The sequence below is a fragment of the Cnephaeus nilssonii genome (assembly GCF_951640355.1).
Source record: "Cnephaeus nilssonii genome assembly, chromosome: 13".
Taxonomy (NCBI): domain Eukaryota; kingdom Metazoa; phylum Chordata; class Mammalia; order Chiroptera; family Vespertilionidae; genus Cnephaeus; species Cnephaeus nilssonii.
In genome coordinates this window covers 4,583,919-4,611,810 of record NC_137084.1, presented here as the reverse complement: position 1 = coordinate 4,611,810, position 27,892 = coordinate 4,583,919, and the positions used below count along the sequence as shown (strand labels likewise).

The 27,892-nt window shown below is 60.3% G+C and overlaps 5 protein-coding genes across 8 annotated transcripts; 1 reads left to right on the top strand and 4 right to left on the bottom strand.

Annotated features, from left to right (window-relative positions):
• Positions 1-2,794: 2,794 nt before the first annotated feature.
• On the bottom strand, positions 2,795-5,656 carry PRDX5 (peroxiredoxin 5). The gene is made up of 6 exons (XM_079788930.1): positions 5,436-5,656; positions 4,056-4,190; positions 3,438-3,569; positions 3,327-3,365; positions 3,129-3,190; positions 2,795-3,038 (listed from the first exon to the last, which is right to left on the bottom strand). Exons 1-6 carry the CDS (start codon positions 5,598-5,600, stop codon positions 2,933-2,935), a joined length of 639 nt encoding a protein of 212 aa, XP_079645056.1. The 5' UTR covers positions 5,601-5,656; the 3' UTR covers positions 2,795-2,932.
• A 234-nt stretch (positions 5,657-5,890) lies between these two features.
• On the top strand, positions 5,891-7,006 carry TRMT112 (tRNA methyltransferase activator subunit 11-2). The gene is made up of 4 exons (XM_079786897.1): positions 5,891-6,404; positions 6,499-6,600; positions 6,694-6,783; positions 6,869-7,006. The coding sequence occupies exons 1-4, from the start codon at positions 6,327-6,329 to the stop codon at positions 6,974-6,976; spliced, it is 378 nt and encodes a 125-aa protein (XP_079643023.1). The 5' UTR covers positions 5,891-6,326; the 3' UTR covers positions 6,977-7,006.
• An 859-nt stretch (positions 7,007-7,865) lies between these two features.
• ESRRA (estrogen related receptor alpha) lies at positions 7,866-15,388 on the bottom strand. Of its 3 annotated transcripts, none has more exons than XM_079786895.1 (7): positions 15,285-15,388; positions 12,775-13,111; positions 9,783-9,899; positions 9,492-9,620; positions 8,914-9,081; positions 8,549-8,818; positions 7,866-8,128 (listed from the first exon to the last, which is right to left on the bottom strand). In XM_079786895.1, the coding sequence occupies exons 2-7, from the start codon at positions 13,097-13,099 to the stop codon at positions 7,869-7,871; spliced, it is 1,269 nt and encodes a 422-aa protein (XP_079643021.1). In that variant the 5' UTR covers positions 13,100-13,111; positions 15,285-15,388; the 3' UTR covers positions 7,866-7,868. The 3 variants fall into 3 exon arrangements, with proteins under 3 accessions (XP_079643021.1, XP_079643020.1, XP_079643022.1); XM_079786894.1 differs by lacking the exon at positions 15,285-15,388 and adding an exon at positions 14,573-14,810; XM_079786896.1 differs by lacking the exon at positions 15,285-15,388 and having other exon boundaries at positions 9,783-9,994; positions 12,775-12,902.
• A 184-nt stretch (positions 15,389-15,572) lies between these two features.
• Positions 15,573-19,463, bottom strand: CATSPERZ (catsper channel auxiliary subunit zeta; the record flags this gene model as incomplete). Its single annotated transcript, XM_079787994.1, has 5 exons — positions 15,573-15,694; positions 16,416-16,482; positions 16,682-16,761; positions 18,090-18,477; positions 19,443-19,463. The coding sequence occupies 5 exons, from the start codon at positions 19,461-19,463 to the stop codon at positions 15,585-15,587; spliced, it is 666 nt and encodes a 221-aa protein (XP_079644120.1). The 3' UTR covers positions 15,573-15,584.
• KCNK4 (potassium two pore domain channel subfamily K member 4) lies at positions 19,122-26,450 on the bottom strand. Of its 2 annotated transcripts, XM_079788791.1 has the most exons (7): positions 26,353-26,450; positions 25,889-26,154; positions 22,362-22,485; positions 22,096-22,256; positions 21,762-21,948; positions 21,147-21,286; positions 19,122-20,518 (listed from the first exon to the last, which is right to left on the bottom strand). In XM_079788791.1, exons 2-7 carry the CDS (start codon positions 26,075-26,077, stop codon positions 20,144-20,146), a joined length of 1,176 nt encoding a protein of 391 aa, XP_079644917.1. In that variant the 5' UTR covers positions 26,078-26,154; positions 26,353-26,450; the 3' UTR covers positions 19,122-20,143. The 2 variants fall into 2 exon arrangements, with proteins under 2 accessions (XP_079644917.1, XP_079644918.1); XM_079788792.1 differs by lacking the exon at positions 26,353-26,450 and having other exon boundaries at positions 25,889-26,267.
• Positions 26,451-27,892: the final 1,442 nt, after the last annotated feature.

Here is a 27,892-nt window from a genome sequence, read left to right as displayed (position 1 = left end):
CAGAAAGGCCAGGACCAGGGACGCTGAGTGAAACCCTCGGCCTGGGGGTCAGCTTTGCTGTCTTGGGCAGGTCATGGCAGGAGGGTGGGTCTTATTTGGAGATATGTTTCAGGGTGGGGCGTAGGTTGGTTGATTTTTTTAAACATATTTTTATTTATTTCAGAGAGAAAGGGAGAGAGGGAGAGAAAGATAGAAACATCAACGATGAGAGAGAATCATTGATTGGCTGCCTCCTGCACGCCCCAAACTGGGGATGGAGCCTACAACCGGGGCATGTGCTCTGACCAGGAATTGAACCCATGGCCTCCAGGTTCATAGGTCAATGCTTAACCACTGAGTCACACCGGCTGTGCTGGTTAATTGATTTTAACGTTTCCCCTTATCTACAGGTCTGAAACCTGGCCTGCCCGCCGCAGCTCGGCCATATTCTCGTCATGCGATAGTAGATCTGGGGCCTTCAGCCCCCAGAGCAGCTCGCAGGGCACTGCCCACCCCAGCAAGCTGGACCATATGGCCAGCAGCCAGGGCCACCGAGGCCAGAGCCCCGTCTCCACCCACACCCCACGATCATCATGCTGTCCAAAGGGGTCACCTGGGAACCCCCTCACCCAGCCTAAAGGCCCAGCCAGTGGCAATAAGGACACTTCCTCTCGGGGCCGTGCTGGGCCTCGGCCAGGAGGGGAGGAAACAGGCAGCTGAGGGGCAGCGATGGAGACTGGGCTTGCCTATTAGCAAGCAGCTGCCAGGGCCACACAGGTCTGCTGCAGGGAATGGGGGCACCAGCGACCGACTCGGATGCTCTGTCCACCTGGAGTTCAAGGCCACGCACTGGTACGCACACAGGTGACGGCAGGGGGTGGGGCACGATGCCTCCGGTTCCTCGTTTGTGTGACAGGAGAATTAAGAGAGATGTTGTCCAGGAAAGGGCGGGCCTTTCTGCCATCACGTCAAAGACAGCGCTGTGACAGGGAGGTCAGCCCCCGGCCCTGCCCCAGCCCAGGACCCTGGAGGAACAGCAGGGAGTGGAAGAACTGAAGGGGCAAAGGTCAGAGGGTGGGCCCCATGCTGAGTGCCCTATCCACGTGAATACCACCCCAACCTCCCAGCCCCTTAGGTCCCAGAGGTCCCCTTCCTCCCAGCACCCAACAGGTGGCCACGCAGCAGCCCCCACGGGCGGGACCCACGCGGCTGCGTCCTGTCCTGCACTGCTCACCTGGCGCCTCTCCGCCTCCCATCCAGCTCGGCCTCCACGCAGGCCAGGGACGAGCCTGACCTGACGCGGCCCTGCGGCTCTCCTTCACTGGCCGGCTCCCAGCGTCCTCTCCCGCAGCTGTGTGCGTTGTGTGGGGCAGCAACTTGGGGCCACCCGCCCCACCTGCACACCTACAGCCTGAGCCCTCTCCCGGAGCACCGATCCCACGGCCTCGAGGACTGTCCGCCAAAGGTCTCTCCTTACCCTCTCCCTGACCTCCGGTGAGTGCAGCCGCCCGGTCAGCCCTGGGGGCGGGGCCGTGAGGAGGCTCCGAGCCGGTGCTGGCTGGACCCGGGGGCAGCACTAGGTGAGTCAAGCTGGACACACAGGCACACCTCACTCTATTGCCCTTCGCAGAGGAGGCATTTCTTACAAATTGAAGGTAGGACCCTCCACCAGCAAGAAGGTTAGCACTGGCTTCATTAGGGTGGCTGGGAACCCACCGCTCAGTCCGAGGCACCCCACATCAGACCTCAGAGAGCCCTCCTTCCGGGGACAGGGAAGGTGTGCCTGTGCCCAGCCCCCATCATCCAGGGCTAGAGTGCCCCCTCAGACCAGCCCAGAGGCAAGCGTGCAGGACCCATTCTTCCCAAGAATGCGCTTCTAACGCTAAGAAATCTCCACTTTTATTTCCTCTGAACACTCTGGGTATTGCCTCATTGTGTTTCTGGTTTGCAAACCCTAAGACCTTTGAATAAATCTTCATCATTTATTTCTAGTTAAAACCTCCCGATTTCATCTATGCTCCGTCAACAGAGCCCACCTGAATTGCCCCCCACCCTGCACCCCGCACCCCTCCCCACCTTAGGCTGTGAGCTCCCAACACAGCAGGGGCCTAATAATCCTGCAAAATGCTGCTAAGCACATGGCTTCCCGGGAACAAAAGGCAAAGGCCCAAGAGCAGGGCCTGCAGAAGGCAACAGCCCAGCCCCAAATCCCACTGGCCTCCCTGATCCCCAGCCGCTCACAGTACACCCACCACTGGTCAGGCCTTACCACCATCTTCTCCCCTCCACACTTCACCTAGTCTCCTCCTCCAGGGAGCCCTCCTGGACTGAACCAGCACTGCCTCTACTGATGAAGCCTTCTGCTAGTCAGATGGTCCCGAGGTACCTTCCTGGGATGTGGGTGCTCCTGGGAAGGGTTCAACAGTCTGAAAAAATGGTGGGGCTGGGGCATGACCCAGGTTGGGGAGTGCCTAGAGCCAAAGTTCCTAGCCTAGAGTTTATGGTCTAAATGAGATCAACCAGCACCCAGAGATCAAATGCAGAAGTCTGGGTATAGGCCAAGCTCTCGTCTGCCTAGGGCCTTTCCAGATCTGCCCCCTCTGCAGTCTGCTCCTTCCCTTGCCCTTCAGAACACTGGCCCTTTCTCTGCTTGCAGACTGTTGCTTCCTAACTCCTCCTCCAAGAGGCCTTCCCTCACCACCTCCAAAATTAAGTCAAGGTCCCCTATAGCATCCCCCCTTCAGTCCCTGCCCACTGCCCTCACAGCTATGACTGCCATGAGGCATGAGCGAATCAGCAACTCAAAATCCAGGAGACAGACGTGAACCAGAGTGTTTATTGCAGAAGTCTGGCCAAGGCTTCAGCCTAGTGGCCAGCTGAAGCTGGACCGGCCTCGGCCCTGGCTGGGCAGGAGTAGGAGGGAAGGTAGAGGGAGCATGTCTGGGCCGGGGCCTCAGAGCTGCGAGAGGAGGTTGGGGGCCAGGCTGCAGGTGAGGCCTGTGCCATCCGGCTCCACATTGAGGGCCTTCACTACACCGTCCTCTATCACCATGGAGAACCTGCCAGAGAGAGGGCAGGGCCGTTACAAGAGCTGGGCCTGGAGGCCGGGAATAGAGAGGGAGGGTGGCAGGGGAGCCTCCCATTTTTACCTCTTGAGCCGTCGATTCCCAAAGAGGGACACCAACGAATCATCCAGTAACAAATCTGTCTCCTAAGAAGCGAGACAGAAACAAGGGTCAGGAACCCCAAGAACAGCCAAACTCCCCAGCTGCTCCCCACACTGGTCATGACCCTCTAAACCCCTGCTTCCAGCCCAGCTGCAGGGGTGGGGTGGGGGTTGCACTCACCTTCCCAAAGGCCCCCGTGGGGTCAGCCAGAAGCCGAATCTAAAGAGAAAGTCAAGGTCACAGAAAAATCTCCCGCCTGGCCCCTGACCCCCTGCGGGACCCACACCTCACCTTGCCTTCTGTGTTGTGGGCTCGTCCCCACTCTTCAGTCACAAAGACATCGTTAACGCTCAGACATGCCACCACCTGGACGCCCTTGGCCTTCAGAGCCCCCGCCTGCTCCACAAACCCCGGCAGGTGGGTCTGGGAGGGAAAACACAGACTCAGCAAAGGGACAACTGCCTCCACGCCTCGGTCTGTCCTTCACCTCCAGGACTTCCTCGCTGTCCCGCTCCAACACCTTCCATCAGACAATGAGAACTGCGTAAGCCACTGTCCCTTTTAGCCTTGGCCAGGGGAGCTTGGATCCATACTTAAGATTTCTGTGGTCAAGACCGTGAATTTCCTGTAGGCATAATTATGTCTCATTTACCAAATACCTCCCACGGTGCCTCAGCCAGCAGGATCACTGAGAGGTATTGGGTTTCACTGTAATACCCTTTCTTCCATGCTCCTGAGACCACTACCTTTTCACAGCCTCTTTGTTTTCTGAACACTCTGATATGTTAACCGTCATGTCACCTGCACACGATTGCTGCAAGCTGCCGCAGGACAACACGGAGCGCTATGAACAATGCAGACATGTGCACAAGTTCCCACCTGCTGAGCCCCAGAAGGGCAGGGCCTCACCTTGGAACAGCCGGGGGTAAAGGCTCCAGGGACTCCAAACAGCACCCCCTTCTTGCCCTTGAACAGCTCTGCCAGGTCCACCTTGTTCCCAGGCTGCCCTTCAAATACCACCACAGATGGGATGGCATCTCCCACCTAGAGGGAAGGACACAAGTTCAGGGCCAGGGAGCGGGGGGCAAGCAGGGCGGTCAAGGAAGGGCAGCGAACCCAGAGCCAGGGAGACCGAGGGCCTGGAAGCCCGGACTGGCGAGGCCAGGGCTGACTCACGCAGGGTGTCTGAACCTGTCAGAGCTCCCAGAGGCCCCTCCCAGGCTCCCTCCCTCTCCCCCCACTGCCTGTTACCCCACAGCCTCCAGGTTTCAGGTTGGCCCTATTCCTCTTTGAGGGCCTGTTGGTAACAACAGAAAAAGGGAGAGAACGCCTCCCAGGTGTTGCAACTCCTTGCAACACCTCGCAACATGCGGATTGGGTTACAGGAAAGAAGTGGGATAACCGGGCAGGAGGAGGAGGGTCAGGGGGCTGTATGGGGGGCGGGGGGCTGAAAAATGGAGGGACAGGATCCTGGCCAGTCTATGTCCCATCCCAAGATGAGAACAGCAGAAGGTGGGGAAGGTTTAGTTGTGTGTGGTGTGTGTGTGTGTGGTATTTTTTTTTGGGGGGGGGGGCGGTTGTGGGGGTACATCCAGGGGGTATAGAGTAAAAATAGTAATCTCTTGAAGGGAAAGAGCAGTCTACCTGGGAGTGTGTGAGGGCGTCATGGCAGGAGGGAGACAAGAGGGAGGGAAGTCGGGTGGGATAGGATGAAGCCGAGGGAGGAGGTCTCAGAAGAGTGTGGGGGGAAGGGGGTAGTGAGGGAATTAGCTGTGGGTGGCGTGGAATGGGGGAGGCGTGGGAGGGCTCTAAGAGACCATGTTTCAGAAGGTGGGGTGAGTGAGGCCCATAACAACCTGATAAAAGCGTGCCGGAGGGTACAGCGGGGTTCTGTGTGGGGTTGAAAGGGGACCCTGGCGCAGAGGAGGTTCCAGAAGGTGGGGGAGGCCATGGTACTCCAGCGCCTGAAAAGGGTTGAGCCCCCATCACAGGGTGTCGCGGTGAATGTGGGAGAGAAGGCTCGAAACCCTCAGGGCAGCCTCGGGAGATGGTGCACGAAACCCTTAAAACGGGCGAGAACGGTGGGGGTTGTTGAGAGGATGGGGGACAGACGACGCGAGGAGCCCCTAGGGCGGCCGAGAGCGGTCCCCAGGGCAGGAAAAGCGGGAGGCCGGGAGGGTGTGGGCCGGGGCCACGGCCTTCGGCGGGACGGAGGGCCTTGGAGAGATGGAGGGCGAGGGGGAGAGGGGGAGAGGGGGTCAGGCCTGGCCGGACTGGGCCAGCGGTCACCTTGATCGGGGCCATAGCGACAGCGGCGCTTCTGAAACCGCGGGCTCTGCTGAGCGTCCACTCTAGGCCGCCTTCCACGCACCCTCCGCCTCCCGTTGCTGCCGCACAACGGACGGCGACCGCACGAGCGAGAATGGAGCCCGATAGGCGGCCCAGGATGCACATCCCGGCCGGCCCCACACCGGGTATTGAGGCCACAACCGCCCTGCGCCGCCCCCGCCCCCGCCCCCGCCCCCGGGCGTCCGCGGGAGGCGGGGCCTGGGTCGCCGTGCCGCAGCGGAACCTGCAAAAGGCGGGGCCTCAGACCTCCGCGGGGTGGGCCGCCTCCGAAGCGCGGGCGGGGCGGGCGTTGGGGCGGGGCTGGCGGGACGGGCTTATTTGCATTGGGGGCGGGGCTGGTGGGCGGGGCCTTCGGCAGCCGGCGGCTTATTTGCATACCAGGAGGGGCGACGTTGTTTGACGCGCCCAATTAACGGATTGGGGCAGGGTGACCGTTCCTTAACCGAAAGCGAGGGGCAGAGGACGACGGTTCCGGGCGCCTGCGTGGAGTAAAACACGCTTATTTCGCATCAACGAAGGCCCCGGCCCCGCGACTTTCCTACGTACAACCTGCACTGCGCAGGATCTGCAGCGAGTGGAGCTCTGGCTCAGGCACCACCACCGGGCCTGCCCCGAGACACCCTCCGCCGGGATGCTTCCGGCGGCCACGCGTGACGCGAGGAAGCCTTGGCAGGACCTGCGCTCCCGCGAGCACCAGAAGTTCCAGCAACTTCGGCCGCTTCCGCTCCTCCCGGCCCTGCAATTGGCTAGAGAGCGGGGCGGCCCCGGAAGTGACGCAGCGGAGCGCCTGTCTCCTTCCGGTTCCGGCCGGGGAAAGAGTGTTGCGGCGACATGAAGCTGCTTACCCACAATTTGCTGAGCTCGCACGTGCGAGGGGTGGGACCCCGTGGATTCCCGCTGCGTCTCGAGGTACCGCACGGGGGACGCTCGGGCGCCCGTTGCCCGGGAGGGATAGGGGAACCAGGCTCCGATCCCTGCCCAACCAAACCCCTCCGCCCTGCAGGCTACCGAGGTCCGCGTCATCCCGGTGGAGTTCAACCCGGACTTCGTGGCGCGTATGATACCCAAAGTGGAGTGGGCGGCGCTGTTGGAGGCGGCCGATCACGTGAGGACCCTCCCCCTGCCCGCGCGCACCCAGCCCCTTGCTCCTGGCCAGGGTTAGGGGTGCCCAGGGATAATTTAGGTCTGTTGCCCACAGTTGCGTCTGGTCGAGGTGCCCAAAGGGCCGATTCAGGGGTATGAGCAAGATGAGACGTTTCTGAGGAAGATGCACCACGTGCTGCTGGAGGTGAGACTGGGCTGTCACTTGCTTCCTGGCTACACAGCCACACTCGGAGGCTGCCAGTGCTCAGCTCGTCCCCACTTCCCCGCAGGTGGAGGTGGTGGAGGGCACCCTGCAGTGCCCAGAGTCCGGACGTGTGTTCCCCATCACCCGCGGAATCCCCAACATGCTGCTGAATGAGGAGGAAACCGAGACTTAATCGTGCCAGGCATTCGTTTTTCATACTGTGACCATGTGTGTTTATATGTATATCGTGTTGGTCAGTTTTGTCACGTGTATTCCCAGCTCTTGACCCAGTGACACGCCACACAGTGTTCTTGAGCTCGATATATATGTTTTTCTCATTAAAGGTTCAAAACCAAAAGCGGTTTCTCTTTGCAACAAATATACATTAAAATAGAGTCTCTGTACAGCCAAGGGCTCTGGGCCCTGGCTTGCCCCATGTCCCTGCGCCTCCCTGGCCAAACCCAAAAATAAATATAGTGTTATTGCTCTGCAGGGCATAGAGGCAGTGCTCTCCCTACCCCCTGAGGAGCCTGGGTGGGAGCTGATGGGGGACCCTGGCCACCCCAGGGGTCCAGGGGCTGGAGCCTGCTTGGAGTTATTGCTTTAAGGGGTCGGGGGGCAGAATGCCCAATGCAAATGATGAGAGGAGCCAAGGGGGCAGGGGCCTTTGCTCTCCGAATTCCCTCTGCTCTGGAGAGGGGGTCGGATTAAGCAGCAGCAAAAGCATCACCCACTGGGAAACTGGCCTCCACTCCCTTCCCTCCCTGAGATCAGGCTTCTGCCCCCCTCCCCTACACATCCCCTGCAGCCCCCTATGGCTTCCACAGCACCCCCTACACTCTGGGGGCACGTTATGGCTTGCAAGGGGCAGCACTGTGCCCAGAGCCTGGGCACACACGTTCCCAGCTTCTAACACCCCCGGAGAAGGGGGAGGGGAGGGCGTAGGGCCTGCTCCCAGGGACTGATGGTATTGCCTTGGCCCTGCCAGCAGGCTGTGGCACTGCCGACCCCAGCTCTGGCCCCTTGGGGCTGACCCCATGCTGGGCGGGTCCTGCCAGCACCCCCACCCATGCCCACCCCTTGCCTCAGTCCATCATGGCCTCAAGCATCTCCAAGAACAACTTGTGCATGGGCACTTTGCCCTCCAGCTTCACCCCATAGAAATGGGCCAGCACTTTGCCCGCTGTCTGGCGAAGGAGTGGTAGTGTAAGCAGCAGCCTGCCTGCCCGCCGCCTCTCAGCACCCCCTCCGGGGCCCGCCCGGCCTGCTTCATACTCCAGCAGGGCCTCATGGAGAGCTTCTCGCAGCTGCTCCACAGCCTCAGCATCTTCAATGTGCACAGAGTCTGCAAGGAGTGGGGAGAGAGCTGTTGACATGGACCATCTCCAGGAAGGAGAGAGCCCGCATCTGCTTGGGCACTGAGGGATGGAGCCTACACAGGAGCCGGACCCAGATTTGTTGATTGTCTGACTGAGGCAACACTCACTGCTTGTGCCCATGACCAGGGCCCACCCTTTCTCAACTAGGGTGCCCTCTTGTCCTCCCTACCTCCCCTCCCACTAAGTGGTTCACCTTTCCAGTAAGAATGGCACTAGGGTTCAAAGTCCTAGGTGCAGTTCCTGGGCCTGCGCTTGCCTTGCTTTGTGGCTTGCAGCAAGTCGCTGTTCTTTCCTGTGCCTATTTCCTTGTCTGCAAAATGGGACTGCGCCACCATGAGAGCTAGGGAGGGCCTTCTGGAGACTCGTCAGCACCTACCCAGGCTCACCTGAGTTGGCAAGGGCCAGGGCCTTCAGCAGGACATACTCCTCCCGCTCCAGCCGCAGGGCCTGCAGTCGCCGCACTAGCTGCAGCAGGGCAGCCCCGAGTTCCCCCAGGCCAGCTGCTCGTGCCCCCTCTTCATCCAGGACCAGGTCCTCAGCGAAGGCCAGCTCATCCTGCAGCGGCAGTGAGCGCTGGGCCACACCCAGCACCAGTACCTCCATCCATACGCTCTGCAGTACTGACATCTGGTCCGACAGTGACAGTGACGAGAAGCCTGGAGGACACCGGGGAGCACACCGGGCTGAGCTGGCACCAGAGCCAGGCCTGGCCTGGCCTACCCAGGGGAGCCCGCATCACCTGGCCCTTTACCTGGGATGCTCTTGGCCCAGCTGATGGTGACCACAATCTCTCGGTCAAAGAGGTCACAGAGGGTAGCTACGGCTGGGAGGTGTCCATCAGGGCCCGCTGGGTCGGGCATGGCATACAGCTTCTCAGGCTCTACCACCAGCAGGTGGGACACCAGTGCATTCACTGGGGCTGCAGTGACAGTTGGAAGAGGCACTCGAATGCATCACCTTGCAGGCCCTTTGGAGTCAAACATCTCCCAGAGTCAGTCCCCCCGTGGCTTCCCTCCACAGCCACTGGTCAGCAGGCTCAGACACCTTCTCCAGGAAGGGCTCTGCCTAACTCCCAGGGGAAGTCCGTCTGTTGTGAACAGGTTCTGGGTGTTAGGAAACCTTTCCCTGTTCCCAGCTGTACTACTCAGGACTGACGGAAAAAGGTCTTTTCAAAAATGCTTTTGGGGAAAACGGGTAAGTGAATAGATGAAGGGAAAAGTGGGGTCCCAGTGCCCAAAATAACTCCTATCCTCAGTGAATGACACCAGATAGGCCTCTTGCGTCCTAGCACAATCCCGACCCTAGAGCTCCAAGGACCCACAGACTCACCTGTCTTCCGAGGGCCTCCAGCTACTGCCAGGGGTCCGGCAGGGAAGGGTCCCGGGAAGGGCAGTGGATCCACCTCTGGCCGCCGCTTGTACTTCTGTCGCCCACCCCGGACACGGTCCAGACGTACCCCTTGAATTGTGGGACAGGGCTGTGTCCTAGAGGCTGGGGGTGGCTTGCTCTGCAGAGCCCTCCTGCCCAACCCATTCCGCCAGAATGTCTCAGGCTTTGCCCCCTCCAGCCCCATGCGCCCAGCTCCCCCAACCCTTGACAAGGCTCCTGCCCAGCACTCACCTTCTTTGAGCATGCCCACCCGCAGGCACTTGGTGAAGCGACAGGCCTGGCAGGCCTTGCGTCTCCGCTTGGTGATCTCACACTCATTGGAAGCCGGACAGCTGTACTCGATGCTCCCTGCCAGGAAGAGGCAGGGCTCCAGTGGCGGCCTCCCAGGGCCTGGAGGAGGCCCAGCAGACAGGAGAGCCCTGACTCCCCGGGCAAGCACAGGTCTGGGGAGAGCAGGAGTGCCGTGAGTGGGGCAGGGAAGCCCGGGGCGGTGAGGAGAATGGCTGCTGGGCTGGGGGCCCCTGTCTGGGCAAAAGGGCTGGGACCAGGGGAGTCAGGCTGCCTCTTGTCAAGCCACATCTCGGTCTCCTGCCCTCGTCTGCTCTCTTCAAGGCTTACAATGGCCTCTCCCTCGCTACCTCTAATGGGCAATTCTCATCTTCACCTTCCATGGCCTAAAGGGGTGTCTAACACCGACTCCTAGGAACTCTGAGACACTTTTCCTCTTTTGCTTTTAGGACACCCTCCTGGTTTCCATGCTACTCACTGGCCACTTTGTGGGCTGTGCATCCCCTGTGCGCCTTCCACTGAAGAACCTCAGGGCTGCCCTCAGACCCCGTCTCCACTGACTCATCCCCATGCTGACGGTCCCTAAGTCACGGGCTTGCAAATTTGTATCTCCTGCCTGGACCTGCCTAAACTAGACTCACATCCCACTGCCTCCTCGACATCTCGCATGTCTGTCTAGAAGGCCGCACAAACCTAACCTGTCCGAAAGGGAGCCCATGATGTACCCCTCCAAAACCTGCAACTCCATCCGCCAGCTGCTCACGCAGACACCTAGGAGACATCTCTCATTCCGTCTCCCGCCCCAAATCCAACCCATCAGCTGATCCTGGTGGGCTTTACCTCCCAATATGGCCTCCTGCTCTGCCCTTGCCTGAGGCATGTGATTAAACCTAAGTTAGGTCCTGTCCCTCCCCTGCTCAAACCCTCCAGAGATTTCCCTTCTCAGAGTAAAAGCCCAGGGAACGCTGCGGCCTGAGGCCTGCACCCCTGCTCCTCACCCCTCTGACCTCTTCCTCCTGTACTCTGTTCTGGCTCCAGGCCCCTCACTCAGGGCCCACAGCTCCCTTTCTATCAGGCTCTCCTGTGGTCACCTGGCGGAGGCCTTCCCTGGCCACCCTGCGAGGGGAGGGGTGATGAGGATGCCACATGCCCCCTCTGTGGACATCTCCGGTGCTGGCTGCTGCTGGGGAGTTTCTCATCAGCTCTCAGCACCATCAAATATGCCACCTGGGTGCACATCTATCTTCTTTATCATCCGTCTCCTGACGTCAGTGTGAGCTCCAGGGGGGCAGGGCTGTCCCCATGAGAGGAAAGGCAGGGCACTTCGTGGGCGCTCGTAGCTGGTGCATGACAGCAGCCCTCGCAGCCTCGCAGGACTACTTCAGGGGCTGAATGACACACCAGCCAACATGCCCTTCGCGTGTTTCTCCTCCACCCTACCCACGCTTCCACTCTCAGCTCAAGACACCCCCTCAGGGAGGCCCTCCAGAGCTCCGGACCCAGCCAGGTTCCTTGGTACTCGCCCTGCTCCTCATGCTCCAGCACTCACACAGCTGAACTGTGTGCAATGCACTGTTTTCTCTCCCCTCCGCTAGAAGGTAAAGTGTTTGAGGGCCCGCCGTCCGGCCTTAGTCCCCGTGTCTGGAACAGTGACCGGGGCAGCAAAGCACAGGTCTGTCGAGGCTCTGGCAGCTGCCTGGGGGCCTATCCTGACACTTCCACACACCAGCTGTGTGACCTTGAACAAGTCCCACAAGCCCCCGAACCCTCAGTTTTCTCATCTGTAAAACTGGGGTGACAGAAACAGTACTTCTTATAAAGGTGAGTTGTGAGAAGGGGGTAACTGAAGTACCACATTTAGCATGGTTCCTAACACCTGAATATCAATAGGTGATTATTTATGGCTAGTGCTCAATAAATGTTTGTCAACTGAATCAGCAGAGAATGAAGGGTCCCAGGGTGGGCAAGAGACACCTGGATCTGAACCTGTTGGCTGCTGGGCTTCAGAGACAGAGGGAGCACAGAGGTTTTACACCCGTGGGTGTTGGCAACGGCAAAGTCAAAATGGCTTGTATGTCACAATCATTCGTGAGGCACCTGTCCAAAGTTCAGTTATTAGTAATAAGCAGAGGCAGCAGCCTGGCATTTAAGAGCTCGACTCTGGACCTGAATTGACCCAAGTTCAAATCCTAGTTCTGCCATTTTCTACCTTTAGGACTTGGACAAAGTTCTAAAAACCTCACTGGGCCTCAGTTATAATATTGCTGGCACCTTGCAGGTTGCTGTGGGGGTAACAGGTCATGAATGTACTCAAGAAATGTTCTCAAAAATTATACATGTTACAGCCCCAAAGCAACCAGAGGTTTACATGAAAGTATAAGGAACAGGCACAGCCCAAGTACTGCTTACTACATCACCACCTTGCTCACTCATATTTTAATATGCTTTCCTGAATGAGAGAAATCCCTGAGTACTATCAGCAGGGTGCCTAATAGTCCTTTTAAAGTTAGGTTCTGAAATAGGATGTAGCCCCTCTCAGCTATAAAAACCTGTTTTGGGGGAAGGAGTGGGGGTGTTCTATGCTAGTGAGAAGCCAGTAGCTGCCAGAAGCAAGAACAAAGTTTAGGAGCAGGCAGAGGCTGTCTCGAGTTGTTCAGAGCCACTGTGGACGGTGCTGGGCCTGTCACACCCAGAAACAATCCGTAGGAGACATCCTGAGTCCTCGCCCACATCCCACATCCAATCTATCAACACATCCTGGTGGCTCTGTTTAACTTTTAAGGGGAAGAGCATTCCTCGGAGGTAAGAGGGGTGGGAGGACCAGGCTGCCAACCCCCAGTGGTAGTCTGGGGGTCTAGTGCCACTCAGCAGTGCACCAATTGGGTAGTGCCAGGCCCAGCGGGCAAAGGGCACAGAAGTGGGGATAGGGGCTCACCCTGGATGGTCCTCTTGAAGAAAGCTTTGCAGGCCTCACAGGACGCCACACCATAGTGGTAGCCCGAGGCCACGTCTCCACAGACCAGGCACAGGCGTTTAGGTAGGGAGCTGAGCACCAGCTTCCCGCCACTCTGCTCACCAGGCCCAGCCCCCTCCCCATCCTCCTCTTCCTTGTGGCCTGGAAGGTGGCGCGTGGGAGCTGGGCCAGGGGCCAGGGCTACAGGGGGCTCGGTCTCAGTCTCCGAGGAACCCTTTGGGCTGTCTGGGCTGGCCGGTTCTGCCTTGATGTAGAGAGGCTCAATGCCCACCACCTGGCTGGACATGGCGCTGGTCACCTGTGGGGAGAAGCCTGTCAGGTCACAGGGAGGTGCTGGATGGGGGATGGAGAGACACCCTGCCACCCTGGTTGCCCAACCCCAGGCCTGGGGCCAGGCTTCCAGTATCAGTGAGGGGGAAGGAGGAGGTACAGAGTCCAAGGAAGGGCTGCCCATGAAAAGCGCCCCCACCCCTTGTTGCCATGGGAATAGAGTCTCCAGAGCCTCCAGGGCCAGTAACTGACAGCAAGTCGGTCCCATTTAGGAACCTGCAAGAGACTTAGAAACCCCCTACTCCTACCCAGGCCAGGGAGCAGGGTAACCTTGGCCCCAGGCGACCTTCAACTCCATCTGGAATCCTCAACTAGAAATGGGATACCCTCTCAATTTTCTCCAGACAGGGACCTCGATCTCCCTCTCACCGGTGTATCCCCCATTCAAGAGCGCAAAGAGAGGTACACAAGCCCAAGGGCAGCTGGATGTGCTCACACGCGTGTGTCTCACCCTCACACACTCCCACTCACCTGGGTTGTCAGGTGTCCTCACATGCTCATTCAACATGGCCTTTCCCGAGCCCAGTTCTCATTCATGCTCACTCACTCCTCCCAAGTGCATAGCTCATCAACAAAATCGCACTCGAGACTCATAATCACACACTCACTCTTACACGCTCACTCCCACGCTCACCTTGCCCCCGCACTAACAGGCATAGACCCTCGTGGAAACACATTCAGACCTTTCACACCTGACACACTGCCCCTCCTGCCCCAACAAGCCCACTCCAAGGCTCACCAACCGGCGCGGCTCCACCTCCTTGCACATCCCCCCACACCCCACCCGCCAGCACGTTCACTCGTTCACTCCGGCTGCCGCAGAGTCCTCCTCCTCCGAGGCGCCCCGCCCCCCCGACCCGTGCACACCTATGGGAAGTTGCCTAAAGTTGCAGCGTTCCCCTCCCCCTCCGCCCGCGGGGGACCTCTATCAGGTTATCAGGAAGTAAATGGGCAGTGCCAAGGAGGAGGAAGTTCTCCCCAGCCGGTGCGATGACCTTTGACCCAGAGAGGAGGGTGGCCCACGGCCCCTACGAGCGCCCCCACGTGGTCTTCAAAGCCCCTTCCCCGACAGGGAGCCCTCCCCATCTTCCACCCCGGCCCGCCCCGGGGACTTCGGCAAGCTCCCGGGGACGTGTTGAACCCTGCCCTCGGACGGGAGCCGAGGCCCAAGCCCGACCCTGGCTTAGGGCTTGGAGCCGCAGCCGAAGCCGGCCCCTGCCCCAGGCCGGCACACCGAGACTGGACGGCAGATCCCGCCCGGACCCTGGCCGCGTCTGGGTCTCCACCGGGTCCCGACCGAGACCCGGGCCGGACCCCGCCTGGAGCCCGCCCCCCGCCCGCCTCCCTATGAAATCGCCTGCCGCGCTCGCACATGGCCCCCGCCCCCTCCCGCCCACCTCCCCAGCGGCAGTCCCCTCCGCCCCCGGACCTGGGGCTCCGGCAGGGCGGGCGGGCAGGCATGGGGGCCGAGCGGACCGGAGCGCCGGGGTAAGCCGGGGGCCGCTGGCGGCCCCTCCTCCGCCGCCTCCTCGGGCCGCGCCGCCCCGCCGCGCCGCGTCCCCTCACTCGGCGGCGCCGCCGGCGGCTTGTAGGACACAAAAGGACATCGCGGCCGCTTCCTACTCCGCTTCCTCCAGCTGACAGCGGGGGCGGGGCCGGCCGTGCGCATGCAAAGCAGGGGGCGGGGCCTGGCGCCCTATGCTAATCAGACGAGTGGAGCAGGCAGCGCCTCGGTGCCGGGACGAGTCGGGAAGTGCCGGCGAAGCCAGCGGGCGGGCTTTCGCGGAGGTCCCGCCCCGTCGCCGCAAGCCACGGCGGCGCACTCGCGTACGGGCCTCCGAGGGGGCGTGACCAGGGGAGACGCGAAGTGGCTCGGATGGGGGTGGGGCCAAGAACGCCTTCACGAAACGGAGGAGGCGGGGCGCGCTGTGCGCGAGAGGAGTGGGCGAGGGCGCCCCGTGAGACCACAGCACATGTAAATGAGAGGCCTGACTAGCGGAGAAGCGACATCTGCATATGCATGAGGGGCGGAGCCTCGCATGCCCTGGAAGGCAAGTGCTGCCCACTTTCCCTTTTTCCCTTTCCCCCCCCAGATAACACCGTCGGGGCCCTCGGACCAAAGGCCCAATATCCCCGCAAACCTGCGGAATCCGGGATGGGAGGAGCAGATCTACAACATGCAAGAAGTCCTGGATTTCGAGTCCCGGGAAGGCGGAGCTGATATGGCCCCAACAGAGAACGCTCAAGGTCACTGCGGTGACCGAGTGAAGGTCATGGGGAAAGGCGGGGCCACGTGCGTCCGCCTCACGCAGACAGCCACGCACTGACTCACAGACCTTGCACAGACTTTTATTTCTCTACGGTTCAAATTCCATATGGATAGGGTCGGGTTTGGGTCTCCGCGCGGGACACGGACCGGGCTGGAGTTGGAGGCGGTGCTCTCAGTTCGCGGAGACGTGTTGCCTCCTGTTCTGCCGCTTCTTGAGACCCTCGATATATCGCTGCAGCTGCCTGGTCAGGAAGTGATCCTTGCCGATCGCCGACCGGTAGCCTGGAGGAGGGAGCTCCACTCAGGGCAATGAGCAGGGGCCTTACCTCCCCGGCAGCAGGTGCCACATGTGTGACTGGAGGGAGGACGGGTGACTTGGCTGACAGGCGCTCTAAGGGAACTTTGCATCTCCAAGGTGCTGGGCCCTGCCGGTTTTGTTTCAAGTCCTGTGCTCCAAATGGATTGGGGGTGTGGAGCAGGACTGGATATGGCGGTGGAGGATGAATGAGAGCAAGATTAAAGAAAATGTTGCGGGCCTGATCTTGGGCAGCGGTAACTTTTTGGACACCTTCTGGAGCACTCAGCATTAGCCATTAGCCAGTCCCTACCCCTCATGTCACAAACAGGGCAAACCAGTGAAGGTTTACCCAAATAACCTACTGTCAAAGGCTCTTCACATTGACCCGGGAAGGGGCCAAGGCCACCAGAGACTGTCATCCCCCTGGGCAGATGGAGAAATCGCCTTAGGAAAGCCGCCAGCTAGAGGGGGGCTGCACTTAAACTGGAGCCCAGCCCCTCACATTTGCCCCATGGTTTCCCCATTGGTCTCCCTTGTCCTGTCCCCCAACTTTTTACTTTCTGTGGGGCTCTTATGATATTTGTGAGTGGTAAGAGAATCTGACAAGGCAGTCACATCCAGAAATCCCACTGCCAGGGACTCAAACCCTGCAAAATCCCCTAAGGTCTCATGGGAGCTTGGGGCGGGGGGGGGGGGGGGGCTCACTCTGGAGGGCTTTGGTGAGGATTTCCAGAGCTTCATTCTCCATGAGTTCCATCAGGGGCAGTGGCAGCTGAAGAGGCAGCAAGAGGCTCAATGTCCAAGGGGCCCCAGCTCTGCCCACAGCTGAAATGCCCCACCTGCTGCCTGCAGCCCAAGACGCCCAACCAACCTGCCTGCCCCTCCACGCTACAGATCACCCACCCCCTTCATCCCTAAACCCCCCATTCCCCACCCCACTAAAATCCCCAGTCTCCCTGGGTGCCCCTAACCCTGTTCTGCTGCTCCACCCAGTAGGCTCGGTGGTGTGTGTGCTTCAAGATGTTGAGTGATGACACCGAGGAAGCCAAGTCTGGGAGAAGAGAAAAGAGACATCAGTCATCGGCAGGCTGCTGGGTCTTTCTGGAACAGAGGAGATGTGTGGGCTGGCATCCGGCAGGGACAGTGGCCTTCAGAGAACAGCTCCAGGTGCCGCCTTAGCAGGAAACAGCATGGGGACAGTGGTTTCCAGCCCTGGGCTTTATCATCTCTCCCACCAAGGTTCTAGTTCTGACGGCCCCACTGTGTGACACTTAGAGCCAGTGACTGAAACTTTCTGACCTTCAGGGTCTTCATCTGTAAAATGGGGTAATAAGAATAACCCCTGGCCCTGGCTGGGTAGCTCAGTTGGTTAGAGCATCATCCCAATACACCAAGGTTGAGGGTTCAATCCCTGGTCAGGGCACATACAAGAATCAACCAATGAAACAAGTCAGTGTTCCTCTCTCTCTCTCAAATCAATTTTTTTTCCAAATGAATAATTTATTTTTTTTTCAAATGAATAATTAAAAAAAAATAGCCTGTTGAGGGTGTGCAGGAGGCAGCTGATCGATGTTTCTCTCTCATCAATGTTTCTAATTCTCTGTCCCTCTCCCTTCCTCTCTGTAAAAAATCAATAAAATATATTTTTAAAAAATAATAATAATTAGCTGTCATTATATTGCTATCAGTTCCAATTATCTGATGAAGTGCTGGGGGAAGGGGAGAAGGGAAAGGAAAATCCCCAAAGGTTACCAGCATGAAGTAGGCACTTAAAAATCACCACCAATGCCCTGACCGGTTTAGCTCAGTGGATAGAGCATGGGCCTTCGGATTCAAGGGTCCCAGGTTCGATTCCAGTCAAGGGCATGTACCTTGGTTGCAGGCACATCCCCAGTAGGGGGTGTGCAGGAGGCAGCTGATTGATGTTTCTGACTCTCTCCCTCTCCCTTCCTCTCTGTAAAAAAAAAAAAAGAAAAAAATCAATAAAATATATATTTTTTAATCGTCACCAATGACTAAATAAATGACAGACAGGCACCTCCTCAACCCTCGAAAACCCACCGACAAGAAATTAACTCCTTCCTCTCAACTCTCCTGGTGATTCCTTTAAAAGCAGGGTCCCAATGACGCGGCCTCTGAGCCTTTTCCTGCGTGCCTCTGGGGACCTGGTGTGGCCTGGCACAGGATCTTGCCTGGTGCCTGCCCAGTAGGGGGCGCTCCAAGAATGTCTGGTTTGCTAAGCGTGGCCCATTAGCGCAGGCTCACCCTAGAAACTTGGATCCTGCAGCTTCCCAGCGCTCTACACCAACAGACATGGAGGCCCTGGCCAGCCAGCCCCCTGCCCTGAGGGCACCCACAGCCGGAGGAAGCCACACTGACCCATCTTGCTCCCGAAATCCTCGACCCCTTCTCCATCGTTTCTCTGGGAGCCCCTGGGGCTCTGCTCCAGCTCCGAGGGGTGGCCCCCGAGTTCCTCCTGCCAGATGCCGCCTTCCGTGTTCCTCTCACTCCAGCGCTCCCAGGCGCCCTCGGAGTCGTCGGTCTTCTGCTTGTACCACTGGCCGGCCCTCCTGCTCTCGCCGCTGTCCTCCTGGTCCGAGTCCTCGTAAACGTTGGTCAGCTGCACGTTCAGCTTGGGCTGCGACAGCGTGGCCTTGGTCCACAGGTTCCGGATGTCGCTCTTGGAGCCGGACCTGACTAAGTCATGGGGGCTCAGAGACTTGGCCGTCGCCTGTGGGCCACATACAACAAGGAAAGCCCGGCACACCTGTCAGCATGGCTCTCATCAATACTTCAACAGACAACGGGCGCGGGAGTGCTGGCGAGGGCGTGGGGAAGAGGGAACCCTCGTGCACTGTTGCGGGGAAGGCAGACTGGTGCAGCCACCGTGGAAAGCATTCTGGAATTCCCTCAAAAAATGAGAAATGGAACTACCTTATGGCCCAGCAATTCCACTTCTTGGATTATAGCCAAATAAACCCAAGACACTAATTCTTGAAAGAATATATGCACCCCTATGTTCACTGCAGCGTTCTTTACAATAGCCAAGATTTGGAAGCAGCACGTATGAGGGGATAAAAAAAAAAAAGCTGTGGTACATGTACACAATGGAATACTACTTGGCCGTTAAAAGGGGGGGAATCTTACCCTTAGCGACAACATGGATGGACCTGGAGAGCATTATGCTAAGTGAAATAAGCCAGTCAGAGAAAGACAAGCACCATATGATTTCACTTATATGTAGAATCTAATAAACAAAATAAACTAACAAACAAAATAGAAACATTCATAGAGAACAGACTGACAGCTGGGGGGAGAGAGTTCAGGGCTGGGTGAAAAAGGTGAAGGATTAAGCAAAATCAACAACAAAACTCATGGAAACCTACAACAGTCTGGTGATTACCAGCGGGGGGGGGGGGGGGGTAGGAGAGGGTATAGGAGGGACAAATGGTGATGGAAGGAGACTTAATAAAAGTATGTAGGTTTCAGGCATACAGATGATGTATGATAGAATTGTACACCTAAAACTATATACTTCCATTAAACAATATCACCCCAATAAAATCAATTAAAAAGAAAAACAAAACCAAGGAAAGCCCAGGGTCGCGGGGAGTTGGGGGGGCAGCCACGCGGGGACTGTTGGGAGCTGGGGTGGCGGCCGTGAGAGGACCGCAGGGCCCACGTTGAGTGAGTCTGCGGGCTGACCGGGAGGGGCCCAGGAAGAGTTCTCACTTTGAAAGGCTTTTCCTCCATGGTTCTGCCCCAACGGACCCAGTCGCCACAGCCTCGCGGGTGGCAGGGGCGGGGTCGCGCTCCGGGAAGGGGGAGGGGCGGGTCCCGTTCTGGAAGGGCGGTGAGGGTCTCGGGCAGGAAGTGGTCAGGCTGCCGCCCTCCACACCGGACACCTGATTCCTCCCCGCCCCGCCCCCCCGCCCCCCAAGGCCGGGCGCTGGAGACGCACAGCCCACCTGGCAGACTCCGCCGCCGCCCCTGCTCCCTGCGCGCCGGCCTCCACGCAGCGACGCGGGCCGATCACGGCCGAGGGTGCCGTGCCCGGCCCGACCCGACGTGGGCGCAGGGAGAGCCACGGAAGCCTGGCTCGCAGGGAGCGCCCCGACGCCAGCACTCGCGCCCCCACTCGCGCCCTCGGAGCGCGCACGCGCGCAGCGGTAGACTTTCTCCTTTATTGACGCCCGGAGGCTCTGAGGCTCAGCCGTGGGGGGTGGGGGCCGGGGCCGGCCGGGACAGGGGCGGGGACCCTTGGGGGCTGGAGATGAACGGAGCGAGGAGGGGCCAGAAGCCGGGGTGCCAGGCATCCACCTGGCCGGCCCCCGGGCTGCAGGCCGGTCGCACAGGGCTCTTGGGCCAACCAAGCAAAGCATGCGGGGGCAGAGCCGGGACGAAGCCGCCGCGAGCCGGGCCGCCGTCCTGCCCTACACGGGCCGGTCCTTGTCCCGGAGGCGCCCGGGGCCGCGGGGCCGCGCGGGCTTCCTGGCGGGGTGCGGGGCGCGGCGGCGACCCCGGGGCGCGCGGGGCACCACGCAGCCGCGCTCGCTCTGCGTGTCCGAGGACTCGTCGATGAAGGCCAGGTTCTCGCTGGGGTAATCCAGCGCCGAGGCCGAGGGCGCGGAGGCTGTGGGCGGGGAGGGCGGGGCGGGCGGCTCGGCCTTCTCCGGGGGCGCAGGCGGCGGCGGCGAGAGCGGCCGCTCCTTCTCCGGCGGCGGCGGTGCGGCGGGCCCGCCTCGCTGGGTCACCCGCGCCGTCACTGTGCCGGTCCAGCTGGCGGCCTGGGCCGTGAAGCCGCCCATCTGCGGGGCGGGGGGAGGGGGGACGCAGTCCTCACACGGGGTCCTCCACCCCCCCACCCCCCACCCCCGGCACCCCGGGAGCCTGCCCTTCGCCAGCCAGGCGTCGCTCCTCTCTTCCCGGGCCCTCCGGCCTCAGCCCGCCCCCCGCCGCACCGTCTCCCCTCCTTCATGGCACCGAAGCGCCCCCTGATCCGGGCTTTTCTAGAAACCCCGGGGTATCCCAGCTCTCCCTCCTGGCCCCCAGAGACCTCCGAGCTCCTAGGCCCGTATCGACGAGTGGGGCGACAGAACACAGGTCGTATGAAGTCTGAATTTCAGACAAACAACAAGTAAAACTGCCGCGTAAGTACGTCCGTGCACTGGGTGAGACACCTTCCACTAAACGCTATTTGCTGCTTGTCTGAAATGCACCTGTACGCGCTGCCTCATTTGTGGGTAAATCCGGCCGCCCTGTCCCCAAGAACAGAGATGGAGTCGCCTGCAGCCCTGTCCGAGCTGGTGCAGATGGGGGCGCACTCGGGCCCTGCCTGGAGGAGCCCACCCTCTGGACGGGAGGCGGCCCCGCCAAACCGCTGCTGGGGTGCAGCGCGGGCGTCAGGGCGCAGGCGCGGCCACCCAGGGCGCCTACCTCGGCCCGCGTGTGGCGGAACACCACCCGCAGCCAGTTCCCGATGGTGGTGAGCACCGAGGCGAAGTAGGCCAGGCCCAGCAGGATCCAGAACCACACCAGCGGCTGGTAGGCTGCGTGGGTGTGGCGGGGGTTGGCGCCTGGGACGCCAGGGGGAGGGCAGAGAGAAGTGGGTGTGGGGCCAGCTTTGAGCGGGAAGCCACGGCTTCGCCGCCCCTCTCCCCAGCTCACGGAGAGGATCGCTCTCCCCGGACAGCGGGCTTGTGCGGTGTGTGTGAACGCATGCAACGTGAGCGTGCATGGCCCGAAGGGGTGCAAGGTAAGAGCATGTGAGTGGGAGTGCTCACGTGCAAGAGTGGGAGCATGTGTGAGGGGTGCACCTTAACATGTGTGTGAACATGCATGGAGGCGCAGGCATGCAAGAAGGAAAGTGTGCACGGGGTGTTGCATCCGTGCAACAAGGTGAGGGTGCATTCCGTGCGCGGACATAGGGGTTGGAGTCATCCCGTCTGAGTGCACAAACGCCCGTGGAGGTGGGAGGGAGAAGTGAGCGTGCAGAGGCCCTGGGTAGGAACAAAGTGGGCAGGACAGTACAGCACAAGAAGGCGGCCTCACCGGCCACGTAGTCCCCGAACCCCACCGTGGTGAGCGTCACCACAACGAAGAAGATGGCTTCGAGCTCGCTCCAGCCCTCGGTGTAGCAGAATGCGAACATGGGGGCGACCACGAAGAGCAGGCAGCCGAGCAGCAGGAAGAGCACCGCCGAGAGGACCCGCACCAGCTCCTTGGGCACGTGCCACCTCTGCAGGGAGGGCCTCGGGTAGGACCCCGGAGTCCCCGATCCTCCGCCCTCACCCCCCACACCCCTGCCTCCCGGAGCGCTCTCCGGGCCTGGGAGGGGACGAAGAAAAGGTATCCTGAGCCCAACACAATGGGTGGAGCAGCTCACCAGGAAGATGGCTTCAATGTGACCGATGCCGTGGCGCAGGGCGGAGCCCAGCCGGTCCCCGACCCCCGCCAGCAGGAACCCGAACAGCGGGATCCCCACCAGAGCATAGAGGATGCAGAAGATGCGGCCGGCATCTGTGCGCAGGGCTACATTGCCATAGCCTGGGCGGAGGGGCCGAGCAGGAGATCGAGGGGCTACCTGGCACCCCCCTGGAGAAAGCCCAGCCACTCCTTGCCCCCCTCCACATGCCCAGTCCCCTCCCCCACCGATGGTGGTGATGATGGTGCCTGAGAAAAAGAAGGCGCTGCCCAGGTCCCAGGCCGAGTAGTTGCTGTGACTGGTTGAGTTGATGTCAGGGTTTGCACCCCCTCCCAGGGCATCAGCCACCTCCTGCAGGACAAGGCACAGAGGAGGAGCCTTAGTCCCTCCCTCCGGTCCTAGCCACCCCCTGGCCCTCCAGCCTCTAGAGTGTTTCCCTCCCTGCCCCTCCCAGCTCCCCCCTTCCCTCTGGTCTTCCTGAAGGCAGTCCCTTTGAACACACGTTGCAAATGGGGGCAACCCAATGTTGTCTGACCTCCACGTTGTTTTAGAAACATTTATCTGCCCCCTAATTTCACACAACAGATTTTCCATTTTACAGTGGTCAAGAGCACAGACTCTGGGACCAGACTGTCTGGTTTCACATCTTGGTGCTACGTGAACATGGAGAAGTCTCCGTGCCTTTGTTTCCACATCTACCAGCCGGGGATGATGCTAACAGCACCTACCGTATCAACTTGTGAGGAGTGAGAGCCCTCACAGCAAAGTAAGCGCTGTGTGTCCCCACGCAGTGGCCATGCCTAGGACTTCCAGGTTTCCCCAGACCCACCACTCCCATTGCCCCACGGAAGCTGCATCTGAGTCCCCTGCCTTAGAACATGTGATGGAAGTTAGGGACCCTCCCTCCAGGCAGGTGCATGTACCATCAACATTTTCATCCCATTTCTGTAGATTTGTGGACACACAAACCCCTGCCCACCTGCTGAAGTCCTGAGGTGCTCAGCAAATACGGTTAAATTAATGCAGTGGCCATGTGTCTGTCCCTGTTGCCAGGCAGGGCAGGGTCTGTGTTTTGAGAGTGCCTGCCCTCAGAGACAGAGGTCAGGTCACAATGAGGAGGGGGTGCAATGGGGCCCTTCCCCACGGCGCACAGAGCCAAGACACAAAGGCAGGGAGGGAGAGCAAGATCACAAACCACCTCTCTCTCTTCCTGTCCTCACTAGCAAGCCCCTTTCCAAATCAACTGTCCTGAACCAGGGCCCAGATCCTCCGCAGCTCCCTGCTGTCCGCAGAACGGAGCCCCCCCAACCTCAGCCCAGGCTTTACGCCGCTTTTCAACCTGGTTCCTTCCAACCTCCCCTGCCCAGTCTCCCCTCCGGAGTCTCCCATTTGGGAACCCAAGTTAGGTGACCTTAACCCCAAATTTCTGAGATGATCTCATTTCCTGTAATAATAATTTTTTAATAAAGCCAAGAAGTGAAATATATGATTTAAAGTGATTCAATATTTATTTTGCAACACTTTTTCTGGTAAATTCACTACTTAAGGGGGAAAAAATCCTTTGTCATCCTGTGTGTCCTAATTTTTGTTTCAAATGACTAGGCATCTGCTAAATCTGAGTTCTACAGCCATTTATCCATTTCTCCCTTCATCCCAGCTTCCACGCCTTCGCCCGCGCTGCGCCTCTGCCTGTAGTCCCTTGCAACCCAACCGCACATCTCTAAATTCCACCCATCTCGCCCGCCTCAGTTACCAGCTCTTCCCAAAGGCTCCTGGCACCTCCCTCCTGGCCCCCAGCACCCAGCCCAGGGCCCAGCCAACAACAGGCGGTAAACAAAGAAGAAAGTGAGGAAAGTGCCTTTCCCACCGAATTCTGTAGCGATCTGTCCACGGAGCTGTCCCCTTGCCCAGATGTGACATCCTCTAGGACAGTGGTCGGCAAACTCATTAGTCAACAGAGCCAAATATCAACAGGACAACGATGGAAATTTCTTCTGAGAGCCAAAGTTTTTAAACTTAAACTTCTTCTAACGCCACTTCTTCAAAATAGACTCGCCCACGCCGTGGCATTTTGTGGAAGAGCCACACTCAAGGGGCCAAAGAGCCGCATGTGGCTCGCGAGCCGTAGTTTGCCGACCACGGCTCTAGGACACAGCTTGCATCTGTCCCGCCCCAACGTCCATTTCCCTGCTGACTCTATGGTGTCCAGCACAGCACAGTTCACAGCAGGACAGACTGCTGTGTGGCTAATTGTGGAAAAGAAACAGAGCAGCTGTTGCCCATCCTTCTAGTTTCTGCCCTTCCTTTGCTTCTTTTTCATTTGGGAAAAAAGTAACCTCCCCCCCCCCCAAAAAAAAAAAAAGTAACTCCGTTGTGAAGATAAAATAGGTCAGGTTCCCTCCCTCCCTCTGCCCTGTGGTCTGGTCAGACACTCTCCCTCCTGCCCAGGCCTCTCTGAGTGCCTCTCTCTCTCTCTCTCTCTCTCTCTCTCTCTCTCTCTCTCTCTTTCTTTCTCTCTCTCTCTTCTAGATGCATCAGAGACAAGGTCAGGCTGCCTGGCCCGCCCCATCCTCATCTCTGCTCTGGTCCTGCCACAATGGGAATCCGCAGCAGCACAGAGGCCTCCTCGCTGATGGCTCCTCCCTCCCAAAGAACAGACAGGGAAAGGGGAGTGACCTGTCCTAAAGGAATAAACACACATTTATCAAAGCTAAACCTTAGACGTTTAATATGCTAGTGACTCAGAAGTCAGAGAAAGCCTTAGAGGTGCGGCCTGACCGTCTCCCAGAAGACAAGCCCACACTTTAGTCCCTGGCGGGGTCCCTGGCTGCCTCCCCTCCAACCTCTACAGCATAAGCACGCGTCCTGGTAAAGGGGCGTTAACCGCATTCACGACGCACACGCACAGGTGGAGGTGAGCCGGAAGCCTCCGGAACCACCTGCGCGTGTGTGTAGGTGCGCTTTTCTAGGGGAGGGTGCTCGGTGTATGTAGGTGTGCTTTTCTGGGGGAGGGTGCTCGCAGTGTTCCTGGGCTTCCCTAAGGTGTCTGTGGCCCCGAGGAAGTATAGGAGCCAGTGTGGGGTTGCCAGATTTAGCAAATAAAAACACTGCCAGGGACACAGTCATATTTAAAAACTGTTCCTTGTTTAGCTGGAATTCACATTTAGCTGGGTGCCCTGACTTCTATCTGGTAACCCTAACCCCGTGGTCGGCAAACTCATTAGTCAACAGAGCCGAATACCAACAGCACAACGATTGACATTTCTTTGGAGAGCCAAATTTTTTAAACTTAAACTTCTTCTAACGCCACTTCTTCAAAATAGACTCGCCCAGGCCGTGGTGTTTTGTGGAAGAGCCACACTGAAGGGGCCAAAGAGCCACATGTGGCTCGCGAGCCGCAGTTTGCCGACCACTGCCCTAACCCAGTGAGTGAGACCTGTGACCATGTAGCCTATCTCATTGCTACAGCCATTTGCTCATTTCTCCCTTCCTTCCTTCCTTCCTTCAGCCCCTCCACACTGAAGGAGACCGTCCAGGGCACAGTCCAACGCCAGGCACAGCGAGGAGAGCATGCGCCCCACACACATCACATTGAAAACTGAGACGTGCCCCCAGCCTCTGCCCGGCACCCCAGTTGCACAGCCCTCATGCGGGGGGCAGTCTGGAAGTAGCACGCGAGCACACGGCCCCACAGGCGTGCAGCTGGTGCCGGGGGGCCCGGTTACTGCTGAAGGGGTTCTCGCCACCCACGCACCTTGATGAGGAGCCCCAGGTCCGCGTCGCTCACACATGGGTGGGTCCGCAGGAACCTCTCTCGGGCCTCCCCCAGCTCCCTCTGGGCCTGCTGCTCCAGGGGCTGCTCCAGGGCCCGGAAGACCAGGGCGCCCAGCACCAGGTAGAGCAGGACCAGCGCCAGCAGAGCCAGCAGTGTGGTGCTGCGCATGGCGTGCCCGGGGGCCCGGCCAGGGCCACTGCCCGCGTGGGGAGGCCGGGCAGGCAGCTCCTGGAGGGCTGTGGTCACTGCGGGCAGAACCGGGGATCGCGGATCAATAACCTGGCCTGACAGCCCTCCTCCAGCCCCTACCCCCCACCCCCACCCCCGTGAGTCATTGGAGCCTCCCGCTCTGCTGCCCTCAGAGGACCCCTCCCTACATCCCTCTGGCTGGACACTTGGTACCAGGACACACCCAGGCCTCCCCCACTTTGGTCCCCCCTTACCTCCACTGCCCGGCCCTCAGGGCCCTCAGCCCCTGTCCAGGGGGGGCTCTGGGTGCGAGAAGAGAAGAGGGCACCCGGAAAGGAAGAGGAGGGAGGAGAGTGGGAGAGGGAGACTGAGCCTGCTGAGGAAGAGGCAGGGGGGCAGGGAAACGCCAGAGGGTGGAGGTGGGGACTGGGGCCGGGGTGGGGGTGGGGGGCGGGAGGTGGGGGGCAGGCGTGGGAACTGGCCTTCCAGGAGGGGCCGAGCGCTGGGAGGCGCTGGCAGGAAAAGTGGGAGGAAAGCCGACCGCACTGGGCGGGGACCAGGATGCTGGTCCGGCTCGCCTGCTGCCGCAGCATCTTCGTGACTTCTCTTGGCCGCGATGGGCTGGGCGGGGAGCCTCCGGGGCCCCCCAGAGCCCCGCCGGGCTTTCGAGGAACCCAGGATGGGTCCGGTCCCAGTGCAGGTGCGAGGCAGGGGTGGGGCCGGTTCCGGGAGGGAGCCCAGCAGGGCGAGGGCCACAGACTGGACCAGGGCCGCCTCCCCCGGGCCGCTGGCAGCCCCTGGCAGCGGGCGGCTGCGCCCACGCGCACACGCGCCGCACAAAGCTCGCGTGCCCACGCGCCGCCTGCACTCTCCCACACGCGCGGGCACCCCGCACCCGGGGCCGCGGCACCGGAGGGAGCGCCAGTCACACGTGTGCCCACACCTGCGTGAGCCTGTCAGACCCGGGCCACCGCGCAGCGCCGGCCGCCAGCCCCGCACGCCGCGCTCGCGCCCACCGCCTCCCGCGACTCCGTGCCCGCACCTCGGAGCGGTCTGCGCGCCGCACGGCTCCCGGCGGCGCCCACGCGGGGAAGGGAGGTGGCGCCCCACCCAGCCGCCGCCCCTGCCGCCCCGCGCCGAGTCCGTCCGCACTCCCTGCTCGCCCCTCCGCCCCGCACTCACTGTTGGCCCCGCTGCGACCGAGGCTGCGACCCGCTCCCCGCGCGGCCTACCCGGTGCCGGTGCCGGTGCCGGTGCCGGTGCCGGCTGGGCCGCGGAGGCAGTGGCAGAGGCGGAGCGGGCGGCCGCCGGAGCTGGGACCCCCCTCCCGCCGCCTGAAGCCCCCCTCCTACCGCGTTTAACCCCTCCAGTGCCGCCTCCCTGGGGCTGAGCCTGGGCCGCCCGCTCCCTGGAGATGAGTGGCAAAGGAGCCGACAGGGATGCCGCTGGGTCCGGCCTGGAGTGTCACACCGGAGCCCTGGTGCCGCCCTGCCCTGCTGGCTAGCCAGTGTGGCCTCACCTCCCTGGACGGGCGCCACACTACGCTCCAGGCTACAGGAAGGAAGCGCCCCACTCCCGCCCTGGCCAGCCTGGCCCTGGCTCAGCACTGAGGGAGGGGCCCACCAGGCAGGCTGGAGTGGCCCCAGGGGTGGTGCGGCCCAGTGCTGGGAAGTCACACTGGGCACCTGTCCCTGCTCCTGTCTCCCCATCCCTCGGTCCTCTCCCCGTGCCCGTCCCAGCGCGAAACTGGGGCCAGCACTCCCTCCCCCGCTGCTTGAACTGTCAGGGCGCCGG

Coding starts and splice junctions, on each gene's coding strand:
- TRMT112 (XM_079786897.1), top strand. CDS start 6,327: ATGAAGCTGCTTACCCACAATTTGCTGAGCTCGCACGTGCGAGGGGTG. Junction 6,405..6,498: donor GATTCCCGCTGCGTCTCGAG/GTACCGCACGGG, acceptor TCCGCCCTGCAG/GCTACCGAGGTCCGCGTCAT. Junction 6,784..6,868: donor TGCACCACGTGCTGCTGGAG/GTGAGACTGGGC, acceptor ACTTCCCCGCAG/GTGGAGGTGGTGGAGGGCAC.
- ESRRA (XM_079786895.1), bottom strand. CDS start 13,099: ATGTCCAGCCAGGTGGTGGGCATTGAGCCTCTCTACATCAAGGCAGAA. Junction 9,621..9,782: donor GGTGGGCATGCTCAAAGAAG/GTGAGTGCTGGG, acceptor CCACAATTCAAG/GGGTACGTCTGGACCGTGTC. Junction 8,129..8,548: donor CCTGGCCCTTGCCAACTCAG/GTGAGCCTGGGT, acceptor CACTCCTTGCAG/ACTCTGTGCACATTGAAGAT.
- PRDX5 (XM_079788930.1), bottom strand. CDS start 5,600: ATGTGCATCCTGGGCCGCCTATCGGGCTCCATTCTCGCTCGTGCGGTC. Junction 4,191..5,435: donor TCGCTATGGCCCCGATCAAG/GTGACCGCTGGC, acceptor CCTTCCCTCTAG/GTGGGAGATGCCATCCCATC. Junction 3,366..3,437: donor CCCACAACACAGAAGGCAAG/GTGAGGTGTGGG, acceptor CTTTCTCTTTAG/ATTCGGCTTCTGGCTGACCC.
- KCNK4 (XM_079788791.1), bottom strand. CDS start 26,077: ATGCGCAGCACCACACTGCTGGCTCTGCTGGCGCTGGTCCTGCTCTAC. Junction 22,257..22,361: donor CACCATCATCACCACCATCG/GTGGGGGAGGGG, acceptor CCCTCCGCCCAG/GCTATGGCAATGTAGCCCTG. Junction 21,949..22,095: donor ACATTGAAGCCATCTTCCTG/GTGAGCTGCTCC, acceptor CCCTCCCTGCAG/AGGTGGCACGTGCCCAAGGA.